Below are 15251 nucleotides of genomic sequence, written 5' to 3'. Positions count from 1 at the left end.
TCTTCCAGTCTCTGTGAGACTGAGAGTGTGTTTAGTAAATGGGTCCATCTCATTGAACCCCAGTTGCAGAAGCCTGCTTTTGGACTTTTTGACACTCTCTTTCTTCCTTTTTAAGGGGCTATCTGAGATTGAAGAGTGTTTGCATAAATTCAAAAGACTCCCCCGTTTGTGCTTTTGGCTTGTATTTTTGTGGGCAGTAGGAAAAAAGATTCATCCTTAATGGCATAGAGGCTCTCAATCTTTTGTTTCTTGGGGTTTGGGTTTTTTCAGGAAATCCCACTTCTCTCTCCATGCAAAGATTGCATTTTTAAAAGGAAAGAACAACCCCACTTTTTGTATCTTCCTTTTTTTCATCTCGTGGTGCTTGGGAAGTGGTGGAGGGGTGTGAAATTCTCTGCTCAGGTACAATTCGTGTTCGCTTTTTTTACCACTTTTCTGTTAACAAAGGAAAAAAGAGCTTCCCCGCCTGTGGTCTCAGATTTTTGCTTTTTTTTTCCCTACGGAGGAAGGGAGGGGAGGCCAATAATTTCATGTGAAGTAGTGAAAAATTTGCATTGCTGTGACTTGTTCTAGATTCCATGAAGGAAGCACCCATTTAATGTCCATCAGTAAAGTACAAAACTTTTTTGTGTGAATTACTGGGAATTTATCTGCGAAACTTAGTGAGATCTTTACACATGTTGGTGTTCTGCTTGTGATTAGGCCTCAGGGGCGACATGCATCCTCAACTTCATTCTCTGCTCTTTTGGTCATGGAGATAGCTGCTCCGCAAAGCTAATTGGAGGTTTGTCATGGTGAAGCTTAATTTGATAGTTTTGACTGTACTTGCTTGCTTTAAGTTCATGTCAGTTTGACTTGATAGTGTGTTTCTTCACTTCTTGGCACTTATGACTGCTCTAAATTCTGGTGTCTGCTTCCTGCAGTTTCTTCAAATTTACCTCTATATTAAGAGAGGAAAAAGCTAGAAGAGAGCTAAGATCAGTCTTGTTGTACTGTTTCTCACTTGTTTTACCTGGAAGACTTTCTCACTCCTTTTTCTTCACAATCCAAAATATGTGTGATCTGCACAGTCCCATCTGATTGGTTAAATGGTCATGATGTCATGTTGCATCCTCCACAATGTTATGTTGTCTAAGCGACTGATGTTTTTCAGGGAAATGAACTGTGAGAGCAGTTGAATATCTTCATGAGCTAAGTTTTCCTATAAAGGAAAGGGTTTGAACGGGTTGGGACCTACCCCTCATCTTCATGAGCCAAGTTACGTGCGATCCTAGGATTGAAGATTTCCGACTCACCTTTTCAGATTTGTGATGTGTTGATATTGCAATGGAGCATAATTTGTTTGATGTCTCGGTAGATATGTCGAACCGAGCCTCTTTCTTGCTGGATGGTGTTTCAGCACACGCATCCGCAAGCTCCTTCCCACAGTCAGATTCACTCAACAAGAATAACTCAGACCACACAGTCGGGTTCCCAATACATTCAAACATTCAAGGAGAATCGATTAGTGATCTACAAGCTGGAATAACTGGTTCGCAGTTCATTTCCGATGCATCGGTTCCGTTTCTTGGGATCGATGTCATTCGGAATGCTCCTGACTTCAGTGGAGCAATGCCAATTTCCGCCACTTCTTTTCCTGCAATTTTGTCCCCAAGAAGGGATCTCCAAGAAAATATAAATGGATTGCCAATTTCATTGCCATCAATCGATCTGTTAGAAGCTGGGAATATACCGAATGATGACTCTAATGCTTCACATATGCCATTTGGAACTTGCAGCTACAATGAACCAGCCGGCATGTGTAAGTGGAATGCTAACAGGTTTCAATCAAGAACTGTCTGTCCACCTTATTCTGCTGCCCGAAACACAAATACTGTCGGTTGGATATCATCCACGAATCTAAATATACATATGGGTCATGCTTATTTTCCTTCAAATTCCAGTAATGAGCTCTCGTTGAGCCTTGCCTCATCGAAGTCTTCGATAATTAATTTGCCGAATACCTCCGATCGGTGCTCGGAGATAAGCAATGCCGGTGCAAGTCACCAGATTTCAAATGAAACAAGAGCATACAAATCAGATCAAAATTCCTGCAACAGTAAGGAGCTTTCTCTATGTTCTGCTTCTTACGGTCCACCTCAGTTGTCACAGCTCATAGCCGGATCAAAGTACTTGAGTGGCATTCAGGAAATTCTTGCTCAGATAGCAAGCTATTCGCTGGAAAATCTGAACAAGGTCAGCTATGTAAGCGGCGGGCTCGGGGGTGGGACTAGCAAGTCACCGTTCTCGTCAAACTCTCGTGTTGATGAAGGACAAGAACTTGTAGTGTTTGGCCAGCAACAAGAAGTTGAAGTTAGGAAAGCCCAGTTGTTGACTCTGCTACAAGTGGTATGTTGATCTAACTTGGTCTATGATTAGGTTTTCGGGGTCGACATTTGCAGGATATATCATACACATTAGAGTACTTGGTAGGACATTGCCTAAATCCCTTAAAACAAAAGATGAGAATGATGCTCCTGAAATTTCATTCTGGCTCAATAATTTGAAGGTAGGTTCAGGTACAATATATGCGAAGCTGATTTACGCATTTGTAAGTAGATATGTATTGTAATGCAACCGTCCGATCACAGATCTCGTTTCTGTGAATTTTATGCCATTTCGACAAGAAGTTGAAACTCCATCTCTTTAAACTGTAAGTGCAATAGACCATGAGTAATTTGGTGTAGCATCTCTAGACATCAACTGGTATGTTACTTAGTTGAGTGTGGACTTTGATAGTGATCTTGGCTCAGGTCGATGACCGTTACAACCAATGCTTGGACGAGATCCACACGGTGATATCTGCATTTCACGCAGCGACTGAACTGGACCCAAAGATACACACCCGCTTCGCACTTCACACAGTCTCGATTATGTACAAGAACCTCAGAGAGAGGATCAGCAACTATATCCTCGCGATGGGGGAAGATATCAGCCACTCGAGCATGAGAGGCCAGGAAAGATCTTTTGAGGCCTCGTTCATCCAAAGGCAGTGGGCACTCCAGCAGCTCAAAAGGAAAGATCAACAGTTATGGAGACCCCAGAGGGGCCTACCAGAAAAGTCCGTCTCGGTGCTACGGGCTTGGATGTTTCAAAACTTTCTTCACCCGTAAGTCCTCTCTCTTCAGAGTATCCTTTTTAATTGCTTGGGCTGTAATTCGCGGAATGTTTGGTAAATAGGAAATTCTTTTTGTTCATGGAGATTATGCTAAGCACTCGACCAAATTCAGGTATCCGAAGGATACAGAGAAGCATTTACTTGCACTCAAAAGCGGACTGACAAGAAGCCAAGTAGTCTTTCTCCCTCACTTTATTAATTGAATTTATACTGGGAATCTGCCGGTTCTTTGTTCCAGCCGATTTGCAGTAGTGTGTGCTTCGATCCCCCTCTTTCCCTGAATGCGATGCTTTATTCGGGTTAATGAACAGGTATCCAATTGGTTTATCAACGCGCGCGTCCGTCTTTGGAAACCAATGATTGAGGAGATGTATTCCGAGATGAATAGAAGGAAGTCTCATAACAATGAGGATGGAAGCAGTGGTGCTAACCAAATCCAGAGGAGCATCAACATCCAAAAGTTTCATATGAATTAATATCGAGACATAAGGTAAGAGCGCAAATCAAGTACTTATAGACCATCCTGCAACGAAAACATATCGTCAACAATTTCTTCTATGCCTTGTAAGTTACCTCGGGCGTTTATGCTGAGTACTTATTCGTTGTGATCGCTTGTTGCAGGATAATTAGAGGGAAGCTACTCAGACACCATCTACTTGAAAAGGCTCTGGTTTGGCAGTTGCGCCGTTCTGAAGGAGCAATTGCATTTGGTTAAGTGGTAATCGATCCTGAAAAACGCCTTTTCGATTTAGTCATGTATCAAAGCAGCAATATATAGAAGGTATAATAAGCCGGCGATCCGCATGATATGTTCGCCTGCTGGAAGATTTCACAATCAAGGACCTTGTCAACTTGAAAGATGTACACCTCAGGCATCGGGACCGAGAAGGAAATGGCGAAGTTCGGGAGTTTCCAACCGAAATGCACCCGCTTCCAATGGCTTTGCAACATCTCCTCCGGTCACACGCGGGGGAAGCGAATCACCGTTACTCTATCGGTACTTTTTTTGAATCCCCAAGTGCATGCGCATTTCAAGCGATGGGACAACGTAAGAACACTATGAATAGATGCCCTTTTTGGAATGGTAGGATGATTGGAGAATCCTATGAATTTGATGAAAAGAGAGAGAGACCTCTTCTTCCTCTTGTTGAATTTGGATGATACGATATGTGAAATAGACAGTATGGTGATGCTCCTCCTCAGAAAAAAAAAAAAAGAACGTAGATCAGCAGGCCATCTTTGTTGTGTTCCTATGAGGTAAAAAAACAGGATGATATTCATGCTCTTAGTCATACATTCATGATCTCAATCAAATTTAGGCATGTGAAGAAAAATGCTGAGAGCAGATTAAAAAGACAAAAAACTTCTCGGTGTAACAGATTTCATGGACGACGATTCTCAACCCCGAGAATTTTACAATTCGATACAGATGAACCAAGAAAAAGAAGAGAATTTGAACTCGATGGATGTTGCATCGTTATCAACATCGATATCGAATGAAGCGGTCTTTCAAATAACTGACCTTAACATGTTAGGAATGAAGTGATTCGTAGATAACGGTCGTCAATTTCATTGCCTCAGAATCTAAGAAACGCAATCGGCAAGTTCTGCTGATCGAATCATTGTCCCGGTGAAGGGACCAAAAGGGTAACTGAAAGGGTCAATGTCTCTAGTTGGGGCAACGTCCCCATCTCGTGTATCGACCAAGGGGCCCCATCACCGGGCCTGATTTTTCATTCGAGATGACTTCTGAACAGCAATATTCTAAAAAAATGTCTGTACTTTTGTGCAAAGACATGGCGTACAGGCATGCGCGAAACACCGGGAAATCTCAGATGATGCCATCTTGATCTTACCGTCTTATCTTTTTCTCCGTTCTCATTTATTTCTCATTTAGCCTGAGCGATAAATGACACCAAGGACAGACACCAGATACTTTCTGAGAAAAAGATACTTTCGAGACACAAACGTCATAGGACTTCCACGCTATGTTGTGCACTAAGGAGTTAAAAGAATCAGTTCCACAAGCAAAGGTTTTTTTTTTTTGTTTGGGTCGATGTTTCCACAAGCAAAGTTCAAACAACAAGTTTTATCGAGCAAATTCATGCCGAGTGCGTATTGATATATAGATTCTACCACTGCTTGTGTGAAAAGTTAGATGGTGTCCACAAAATAAATCCTTCAAAATCCCATGTTCTATCAACAATGACATAACCTTCAGCAAGAAAAGTGCAAGGAACAGATGAACCCACTTAAAAAATCGTCATGAAGAACCAGTCATTTGCAATTTATTTGCTTGCCAAGATCCAGATAAAGTGATTATTCCAGAGATTTACAGATACTGAACCCCCCCTCAACTATCGGTTACGCTTACAAATGAAAGAATCGACTTTCTTCTTTCTTGCAAAATTTGCCTCCTGACTCTCCTTTCTCTTCTTTCTCTTTATCTACACTCTAGATCCTATACCATTACAGTCCAATTCAAAGGAAAATAGGTACTCTCGAAGTATGTAAATTACAAAAGAAAAGCAAGACAGCACCTTCGACTCCCATCTCCTTTCATACTTCAAAAGGGATCCGTGTCTTGATCGGTTTCAATTTCAAGCCCATGCTTTCAGGGGATAGAAGGTCCGGAGAAATGCACGACGGACTCAAAGGGCTCCTTGGACTGACGCTTACTTTGGAAGCCTTGTACAGGCCATATCCCATGAGAAAATACTCGATTGGTATTAACATGGCATGAGGCTGCTCCTCAGTTACCATCGTCCCACACGCCTGAACCTGTAAATCCCAGAAAGTTGGAAACGTATCAAGTTTTTATTCGATCATTTTCAATCAATTCACCAGGCCGTGTCCCGAGATAAGAGAGCCATTACATACCTCTACTAATGCGGTACATCTTCTATCCATCTTGGAAGTCATGTGAACGGCCTCCGAATGGAATGGAGAGTGCTCGCCAATAAAGATAAGGGAGCGACATTGCAATTTTCTTAACCCTTCACTTATATCTGGCCTCCTGCAAGAAGACAACACCACAACTTCAGGCCCCATCAAAATGAATATGGAAGAGTTCATGTCAAACCATGCTCGAGGCTCATTTAGTTTCAAAAGAAAATTTCAGTATTTTATTTTCGTTGATATGTAAGTGATTAGTGCTTTTAGTCAATGTAAGCAAATTTCTCGACGATGAGTGCGGCACAACAAAATGAATATTTTTTTTTCAGGGTACATAGTTCAAATACTTGTTTTCCAGACAACCTATGAGATAGGTTGTACTCTAATCCTCCATGTTTTCATTGTAGAAGAAAACACTGCGCACAAACACCAAAAAGCTATGATCATCTTATAACTTTAAATTTGACAAACAACTTGCATAGCTTTAATTTTGACAAGAACTTCCCAAACTTTCATTCTCCAACTATTGCCAAATGCATTAACAAAACTTTTTTCATTCTTAAATGAAAGTGTAAATAGAAAAATTTGAAGAATTCTTGCGAACTAATTAGGAACCCTTTTTCATGACAGAATTTGCAAAGATGACATGACTCTCTCATAAGAACTGAGAATGTATGTAGACATCTTATTCCAGAGGGAGTGACCAAATTATTTCATTATCCTTTTAACTTGTGCGTTCACTATTTTCTGGGAGAGGAATGTTTCTCTTGATGAGGACTATACCCATTAATTGCCTCAAGAAAACGCCAAACGTTAGAACTCTGTCTCTCGTCCAGTAACTGCAAAGTGGAACATGGATACAACTGATATCAGACGAGCACTCATAACACAAGCACAAATATTGCAATAAAACAAATCCATACTTCCAAACCAATTGAGAGTCAATCATGAACAAGCAAGCAAAAGGATGGAGGAGAACATACTCTTCTGCAGGCTTGAACTATGTCTGACTCGGGTACTTGGGCACAACCGCGCAACTCCTGTCTCCAACAGCAGATTCCATCAGCACAGATAGATAGGGAACCAAGGGAATGACCATAAAGACCAATCTTACCTTGCTAAAATATCTCTTAAGCAGTAATTCTTTGACCACTCCACACATGCCGTAGAAATAAAGTAAATTTGACATCACCTAAACAAGTTACAAGTTCCAAGTCAGAGAACCGAAAAAATAAAATGCCAAGTAAAATCAGCAAATGGATGGAAAACCAGACCTTATTTAACAACCATTCTGTCCATGATGGTGCTGTGCATAGAGGAGAAACAAGTATAAGACCAATAACCCGCTGCTTATATTTCATCTGTCAATTTGAGGACACCTTTCAGGTTGAATATGAAAACCTTGAAAAGGGAAAATTCCATATGCTACACAAAAGCATGCATCTTACAGCAAACAGCGTTAGGATGTAAGCTCCAGCTGTGACCCCCATACACATCACAGCTCCAAGTCTGCAAGAGAAGCTTTAGAGTCAACTAATATGGAGCAATAGCTATAACCATTTCCATCATGGAGCATGCTACCATTGGAAACCCAACATATATGTAATTAATAGTTACCCAAAGAAGTTGAGAACCTCAGCAACCTGATCTGCCAAGTCATCAACAGAGGGAACAGGATCATCGGGGCTCATAGTGGCAGCTCCTAACTGCAATGCCTCTTGAAAACTTTCCGAAATAAGAAACGGCGTGAATCATGGCATTCAATGGGACATAAACTAGAGAAAGCCATGCATAAATCCATCTAGACAGTGCCCGTGATTTGTCACACACCTCGTGCCCGGGAGGGCTAATGTGATATATACAGAAGTTGTGGAGCAGTAGAGAATATGCTTCTGGGCAGAAGAATAGTCCTTGGAAACATGACATATCTGCAAAGACCAAGGAAGAGAACAATGTCCATTTACCTCTTGATAATATTACAGTATGCCGGAATGCTAAGCCACAAAAATTTGGCTGAAATGAAGATGGCAGGTAAACTATCGCGATTCTTCTAATTTCTGACATCTGTAACTTTGTGGTGAAATTTGAAAGAATGGAAATTGTATCTTTTAGAAAAGGCTGGATAAGATCACAAAGTACCCCCCTATATTCCAGGGACTTTGATTCGTTATCATGCACAATTTTTTTCATTAGAGGGACACCTGTGAAGCTTTCACATAGTAGTAGGTATTGACATTTCTTTTTCTTATCAATGTAAGCTTTCTAAAAAGAGCTTCCCTCGCTGAAAACGCGAAAACAATTTGAGTAAAAAGAGAGGATTTAATCAGACAGAAAAAAGAAAATCCTGTTTCACTTACAATTTAGTGCTAAATCAGGATAAGTCACGAGGGCTGGCTTGTCTGGATCCCCAAATACTGAAACTGACACTATACCTTGACTGGTTCTTATTAGGTGCTCCTGAGCATGAATATCCAAGAATGGTGTCAATGAAATAACCATCTTGCAACAATGCATAGAAGAATTATAAAACACAAGAGAACGAAATTCAGCATGATATAATGAGATCCCAGGGATGAAAGACAGAGGCACTAGCCCTTATCTGGAAACTGGTAGCTATTCCTAAATCTGGCAAGTTTTGCTGCAATTGCTTCATGCAGAGGAAAACTTTGAAGCGTACCCAAGTCAAGGATTTTGTGGAACGTGAGGACTTTGCATGTGAAGCATGTTCCTTTCGAATTCACGAAAATACATAGCTCATACCAACATTTAGGCAGGCTATTGCTATCATCCACTGGAAGATGGGATTAGCAACTCCAAAGCTCCATAATTTATTCTATTAACACCAGAATGGCATAAAGTATCACCAGCTCCTTACTTTAGAGGAATTACACCCCCCAGAAAAAGGAAAAGCCACTGACAATCACATAACAGCGCAAACAAGACGATGAATAGCTAAAAAAGTTATCCAAATTCACACCCAAAGCTGCGAAGTCGCGTAACACCTTGAGGAGAGGAACCTCGATTAGAGAACTTGAAGGGCATGCTTTAATCAAGGACTCAAGGTAGAGGCCACCATGTGCAACAACTATATTCTTTGCTCTCATCGAAGTAAATCCCCAGACCCATATTTTCACAATCAGAAGTCCAGAGCTAAAACTCGAAACCAAATTCCACCCCCAAATGGCTCCTAATGGCATAAGCATTATTGATTATTCCTCTCAGAAAGCAATCTGGAAACTTAGAAAATGATCTTTAATTCTCTCAGGGGACTCCATAAGAGATGGTTCCCAGTGCAAAAAACAGCAAATGTCACCAGAAATGCAGAAGAAAATAACAACAAACCCCACGAAACAAACGTAGGAAACTGAGACCAGCCTTCAACTTCGACATTATCCTCGTCCAAAGCAACCAAAAAATCTTCCTACATCATCCCAGAAATCCAACACTCTCTCTGCACAAAGCGCCTCCCACCCGAATCCGAAACCGCATCGACACGCGCGCGCCCCCAAGCAAAAACTGAAATCAACACGCAATGGGCGACCGAAATCAACACGCAATGTGCCCAAAAGCGGACGGAAATGCGGCTTACCTTCCCTCGCGGAGAGTACATTTCCATGTCTATCGACACCGAATCGCTGGAATCCGCCATCTCCCTCTCCTTCTCCTCTCCTCTCCGAGCTTTTGGTCTCGAATCTCTCTGTGTGTGTGTACGTGTATTTCACTCAAATTGAGGAGGCATTTGGTGAGGCGTCCATGGATTAAATACCTGTCCCTTTCCCTCCCTTCTGTAAAGGCTTTCCTTCCTCTAGACACAAGCTCCCGATTCGCCGAGTTAACTCGGGGCGAGTCACCGACGCTCGATTTCAGGACAATGAGAGAGAGAGAGAGGAGGAGAGGGGCCGTCGGTACAAGAAGGATGTTGACCTGAGACCCTGGTTAGACGCCAAACCATGGTTAAGGGGGCCGACAGCCTCGACCGTATTTACGGAAATGTCCCCGCTGCTGAGCTGGAACCGTGACGTGTATTCGTATGGGCGTGTCGTGTCGGTACATGCCTTAAGGGCGGGAATTTCTTTTTTTTTTTGGGTCCGTATACCTTGAGGCGGGATTACGAGGCGCTTTTTGGAGTTAGTTTATACGGTTAATTGGTTGACTTTTGACAATTGGTGTTTAATAAGGCTTGGGAACCAATCGCAAGTCATCTTAGGGGGCCATGCCCTTTTAAAGACGAAATTTTTTTGTATTTAAGGAAAAAAAAATGGACGTTGTAACAGTAATCGGATCGCGGAAAATTCATATGAACCCTCCAATCACAATGGCTACGACTTGCGAGTGATCCGTTCTGCGACGAGTTGGGCCCAGACAAATTCTCGAGAGCTACGGGCAATGGAATTTTTCTCTTATTTTCTCATTTTTTGTCCTGACTTTCTTTCTTTGTTGGATAAAATGGGTGTGACATCAAATCGTCATCTAATTTTACCATATTGAAATGGCTTGCAACTAAATTGCATCAAATCGTCGTCCAAACTTCATGTCTTTGAGATTTGAATTTTTTCGAGCATCCATAGAATTACGAAGGATTTCTTTTTCTTTCTTTTTTATACTTTTTCTGTTATTACTATTATTGTTATCGTCATTATTGTTTTTGAAGATGCCAAGTCTGCCTCATAGAGCAAGCTGGATCCTTTAGCTGAGACATCATCCATCCGGGTTAGATCCAAGCTTGGGGTCAATTTGAAGGCTAGTGCATCATTTTCATGTGATAAGTTGGTATCTGTCATTGCCATTTACCAGACACTTTTCATGCCATTTAATTAATCCGCACTTTTTTTCTTTCGTTATTCAACCCTCAATTTGATTAAGGAAAACGTGCTTTTAAGCCTAGGAAACAGGCTTTTCAGCAAGATTTGATGTGCTAGCACACCAAAATCATCAATCTCAAACCCAACCGATCTTAATTTCTGTATGCTCTTAGTTGCGCACGGTTATGAGCTCTTCTCGTGATTACCACAAAAAGTCAACCTATTGTAATTAGCAAATTATCGAAAAGTAGCCTAGGATTAAATTAGCTAAATATAAAATGTTTATGAGTAAATTGACACGATTGCAATAAATTTATAATTTTATTTATATTATCTCTACAAAAAAAATATATATATCGATTTCAATTGATCTTAGTTTTGTATGCTTTTATTTGCACACTACCCTAAGTTCTTCTCGTAATTTGTGAAATTGGGTCGAGTGACCCGGAAGATCCAAGTGCTCCTAGGCATCCATTGATGAATAGTTAATAGTTAATACCCACTCTTAATGAAGGGTGAGATTTTCCCCATTGGCCTACATTAATTGTCACTTTCTACCCATTAACGAAGAATGAGACTCCCGGTAGGTAACAGCTAGCGAACAAACTTTCTGCTGATTAAGACGTTCTTTAGTAGAAAGACCAAAGAATTAGTCTTTGGGAAATGAGGATTAAGGATGACGATGACAATTGGGGCCGGTCAAACTTTTGACTCCATTTTTTGCTCGAAAAAATGAATGGTTTGAAAAATAAGTTCCTAGAGACGATGACGTGATATAATTAATTGATGCAAGATATTTTCATCATCGATAGCTAACTTATATCTAATCGTTTTCGTGAACGATGAAAATAACTTTGGTATGGTCATTTGTACGGGTGATACAAACGATTCTTTTTAGGGAAATATTTTCCAAATCGTTCATTCTTCACGAAACCCACGAAGCCTATTAATCTCTACCACTTTTCCCACATAAAACATTGCTTTCTAGCCCAAAATCCCAATTAAGAGCAATGAATTATTTGAAAATCAACAGCACATTGCACCGATTACGAATCGTATTGTCGGTGCCAGGTGTAGAAATTTAAAATCACGAACAAATTTATCAAATCTGAAATCGATATTAGGAGAATAAATCATTGTTGATATCAAGCAAATTCCGATTATATCGCGGCATCTTTAGGGTAGTTCCGAACACCGTTTCATTTGTTACGGCAGTAATAATTTAATCAGGCAAGCCAATTCATAATGGACATTAACTATGACCAACAGCCTTCTAGAACTTTCACCAAACTTTTTACAAAAGGTCCACGTTTTTCGGGATGTGGTAACTACCCATTTCATTAGTCACGACATAAGTTCCAATGTGCATCTCAAAATGAACCCACCACCAACTTTGACAAGAGATTGATTTTCATTTTCTTTTAACCTAATTTTGAAACAATTGGGGAAGATGTTATTATCAGCGCGGAAATTAATTGTATTTTTTTTTGTATTTAATTACTTCAAAAGACTTTTGAGTCCTTGAAATATTTTTTAAAATTTTGCTGGAATGTTCATATTGAGAGGGAGTGGAAGGTAATTTTACTAATTAGGGAAGCTAAAAATTTTGTCTTTTTTTTTTTTTCAAACTCAAAAAAGAGAGACATCGTAGGGCCGTATGTTATGGAGGAGACAACGAACTGAATCGATTGCCCTAAATTCAACGAGGCGCACGTGGGAAATTTCGCTCTGCTAAGGAAAAGTGAAGAGACTTTTTTGTGCATCTCCATCCCCATGTCACCATGATTGTCCTTGTCCATTGCGTAGCGAAGCATTGTTGACTAAAATCACCGACACCATCGACATAGTCATTTAGGGTTTGTGACTCTCTCTCTCTCTCTCTTCTCTAAGTTTTGATTCAATCTAAATATCCCGGAGCCGAAACCGGTTCGACGTGCCGCGATGACGGTAGGCATGTGTCTATACGTAGCGTGCCTCGTATAAAGTAAGCATGTGTAGTCATTTACGTGTCGTGATGACACGAAATATAGCATTCCGAGGGCAATTTCAATGCATGTAAAGTACGTAGTCTATATGGTTAATCTCTTTGTCGGGTGACTCGGTAATTCCCGAAATCAAGTTTGAAGTCCAGATAAGATGCCCGTGTCGATATACTTTTTCCTAACTACAGTGTTGAGTCGGTTTAAGCACCTAATTAATGCTCGCGCGACGTCCGTCAATCGTATAGTTTCAAGTAGAGATGACAAGTTTTAGGGTAGGTCGATTTTCAGTATGTGGAACCGGGAACCGACCTTCCTGGGTGGATCCAAGAGCCGGCCGTATCTTCTATTTTTTTTCTTTTTCTATTCTCTGCAAGACTGCAAGTGTTGTTACACACTCGAAACTACCACACAAGCTCATGATAAGCTAAACATGATGATCATCTTCAAGAACAAAGCTATAATGAGAGAGCGAGAGGTGTCGAGCCACTCATGCTACGTGACCGAATTGAGAGAAGCGAGATTGAGAGGATTGACCAACGAGCGTGACCGAGTCCGAGCGAGAAAAGAATAAGGATTAGGATTTTGAAAATTTGAAATACTAAGAATTTTAAAAGAAAAAATTCGGTCCTATCCAGATGGTCTAAGTGAGTGGGTCCACACTTAGAATAAAGAATCAAACCTATATTTACTGGTTTCAAATTTCAGGAATCGAGAACCGAACTGATTTCCACAAAAACCACTGATTCGGTCCGGTTCTTTTGCTCGGCCCTACTTTAAAAAACTTGGATTTTGTCCCCGATTTCTTTTACCGTGAGAATTCCCCTTTTTCTTCTTGATTCGAACCCGTTTTTCCCCGTGAAACTATCTTTTGCCTTAACAATCACGGACCTTTTGCCCCCTTTGGCATCCTGTTTCTATTTCGTCCCTTACCCTTTGGTCCCTCTCGAATGCTTTTCCTTAGGTCCAAAGAAGTGGAAAGTGTCGGTCATATGATTTCCACCTCAAAGAACCTATTAGCAAACTCAAGGGTGGTTCAACCAAACCATAAACCATATTCGCCTTCAGTCATCACGGTCTCATCGGAATCATCGTACTTATACGCATTCTTTCGAGCCAGTTTCGAGATCTAGGACTTGTCTGTGAGACTAACGAGTCGTCGTACTCAGAAAAGGTTGGTCGAGTATATGTAAAAATCTCAAATTATGAAGGAGAAAAAAGAAAAATAGTACATTGAACAAATGATGGGGAAAATTATAAAGAAATAGAGGGATAAACGTTCAAAAGTCCTAAATCCATTGTACGGAGGCTAATTTAATCTTAAACCTTTCAATTTTACTAAAATAGTCATCTTTTAATGATTTGTCAATGTAGTCTTTCTGGCCAATTTTTTTGTCGAATATCATTGACGTAGACGCCAACCATCCTACGTGACATGATCGGATGCTAAGGTAGACAATTTTTGCATTTTTTTAAATTTAAATTTTTTCTTTTCTTTCCTTTCTTTTTTTTTTTCACCGTTAAGGGCTGGCGAGGGGGCAATGGCTTGCCGTAAAGCCCTTACCTTGCCAAATCTGGCGATAGCATCGGGGTTGTCGCCCAAATCCAGCGAGGAAGGAAAAAAGAAAAGGAAATAAAAAAAAAGGTAATTAAGAAAATTTTAATAAAAATCACAAAAATCGTCCACGTCGGCGTCGATTGTGTCACATAGAAATATTTGACATTAACATTAACGATTTTTCATGCCAATTTGATCGGAATGACTACTTTGACGAATCTTTAAAAGGTTTACGACAAAATTGACACAATCGAAAGGTTTAGGAAACTAATCTAACTATCAAACAATATGTTTAGAATTTTTTGGACAACTTTTCTGAAAATAGCATTCTTTCCTAAAACACCAACAGCAAAACGACGCCGTTGTTTCCGGACTATTCTCTTACTTCAACTGAGCAAATGTACTTGTTGACATAACGTTTGCACACCTCCCTCCAAACGCTCTCCTTATTTATCAAAGAGAGATCGAATACCCCAATTGGCGAGCGAGCGAGAGGAAAAGTGTCGGCGCCATGATTTCCACTGATGATAGCAATGCATGAGGGGAAGAGTAGAGGGGGGCTTTTGCGTGGTTTGAATCCGCATCGAGACAAAGGTTGGTGAGAGATCATACTCTTCCCGTCACGTCAGAGTTTAATGGCAGTCACGGCTCGATCGCCACGTGGGGGCAATCGATGTCAACCGGGCATCTGCCATCTGTCTCTTTATGTTTCTTTTTCCCCAAAAATCAATAGGGAAAGAGAAAAGAAGTTTGGTTCCACATTGCTTGTGTTACAGGGCAATGTGAGCATCTGTCTCGCGTCGGTGCCCCTCTGTATTGCGTTTTCTTCTTCTGGGGTCCGCCTCAATACTGTATTTATT

General features: G+C 40.7%; 3 protein-coding genes across 7 annotated transcripts in view; 2 read left to right on the top strand and 1 right to left on the bottom strand.

Annotated features, from left to right (window-relative positions):
- LOC115756765 (far upstream element-binding protein 1) overlaps window positions 1-15251 on the top strand; it is a 29162-nt gene that overhangs the window by 19 nt on the left and 13892 nt on the right. The gene's annotated exons all lie outside the window — the stretch shown is intronic.
- LOC115756759 (homeobox protein ATH1) lies at window positions 9-4161 on the top strand. 4 transcript variants are annotated; one of them, XM_048277008.1, is made up of 7 exons: window positions 9-402; window positions 703-784; window positions 1170-2388; window positions 2793-3148; window positions 3270-3330; window positions 3469-3647; window positions 3779-4161. In XM_048277008.1, exons 3-6 carry the CDS (start codon window positions 1327-1329, stop codon window positions 3631-3633), a joined length of 1644 nt encoding a protein of 547 aa, XP_048132965.1. In that variant the 5' UTR covers window positions 9-402; window positions 703-784; window positions 1170-1326; the 3' UTR covers window positions 3634-3647; window positions 3779-4161. The 4 variants fall into 4 exon arrangements, with proteins under 4 accessions (XP_048132965.1, XP_048132962.1, XP_030552520.1 ...); XM_048277005.1 differs by having other exon boundaries at window positions 1154-2388; XM_030696660.2 differs by having other exon boundaries at window positions 574-784; window positions 1154-2388.
- LOC115756762 (protein NDL1) lies at window positions 5437-9945 on the bottom strand. Of its 2 annotated transcripts, none has more exons than XM_030696664.2 (11): window positions 9642-9945; window positions 8410-8509; window positions 7883-7980; window positions 7670-7758; window positions 7501-7561; window positions 7327-7413; window positions 7167-7244; window positions 7036-7092; window positions 6836-6891; window positions 6038-6173; window positions 5437-5938 (listed from the first exon to the last, which is right to left on the bottom strand). In XM_030696664.2, the coding sequence occupies exons 1-11, from the start codon at window positions 9699-9701 to the stop codon at window positions 5717-5719; spliced, it is 1044 nt and encodes a 347-aa protein (XP_030552524.1). In that variant the 5' UTR covers window positions 9702-9945; the 3' UTR covers window positions 5437-5716. The 2 variants fall into 2 exon arrangements, with proteins under 2 accessions (XP_030552524.1, XP_048132967.1); XM_048277010.1 differs by lacking the exon at window positions 9642-9945 and adding an exon at window positions 8730-9500.

The sequence above is a fragment of the Rhodamnia argentea genome, chromosome 4, assembly GCF_020921035.1.
Source record: "Rhodamnia argentea isolate NSW1041297 chromosome 4, ASM2092103v1, whole genome shotgun sequence".
NCBI lineage: Eukaryota > Viridiplantae > Streptophyta > Magnoliopsida > Myrtales > Myrtaceae > Rhodamnia > Rhodamnia argentea.
The sequence above is the reverse complement of the archived record's forward strand: the minus strand, read 5'-3'. Positions and strand labels throughout refer to the sequence as shown.

Coding starts and splice junctions, on each gene's coding strand:
- LOC115756759 (XM_048277008.1), top strand. CDS start 1,327: ATGGAGCATAATTTGTTTGATGTCTCGGTAGATATGTCGAACCGAGCC. Junction 2,389..2,792: donor TGTTGACTCTGCTACAAGTG/GTATGTTGATCT, acceptor ATCTTGGCTCAG/GTCGATGACCGTTACAACCA. Junction 3,331..3,468: donor GCGGACTGACAAGAAGCCAA/GTAGTCTTTCTC, acceptor GTTAATGAACAG/GTATCCAATTGGTTTATCAA.
- LOC115756762 (XM_030696664.2), bottom strand. CDS start 9,701: ATGGCGGATTCCAGCGATTCGGTGTCGATAGACATGGAAATGTACTCT. Junction 7,759..7,882: donor TTAGCCCTCCCGGGCACGAG/GTGTGTGACAAA, acceptor GAGGCATTGCAG/TTAGGAGCTGCCACTATGAG. Junction 7,245..7,326: donor CAGAATGGTTGTTAAATAAG/GTCTGGTTTTCC, acceptor TAACTTGTTTAG/GTGATGTCAAATTTACTTTA.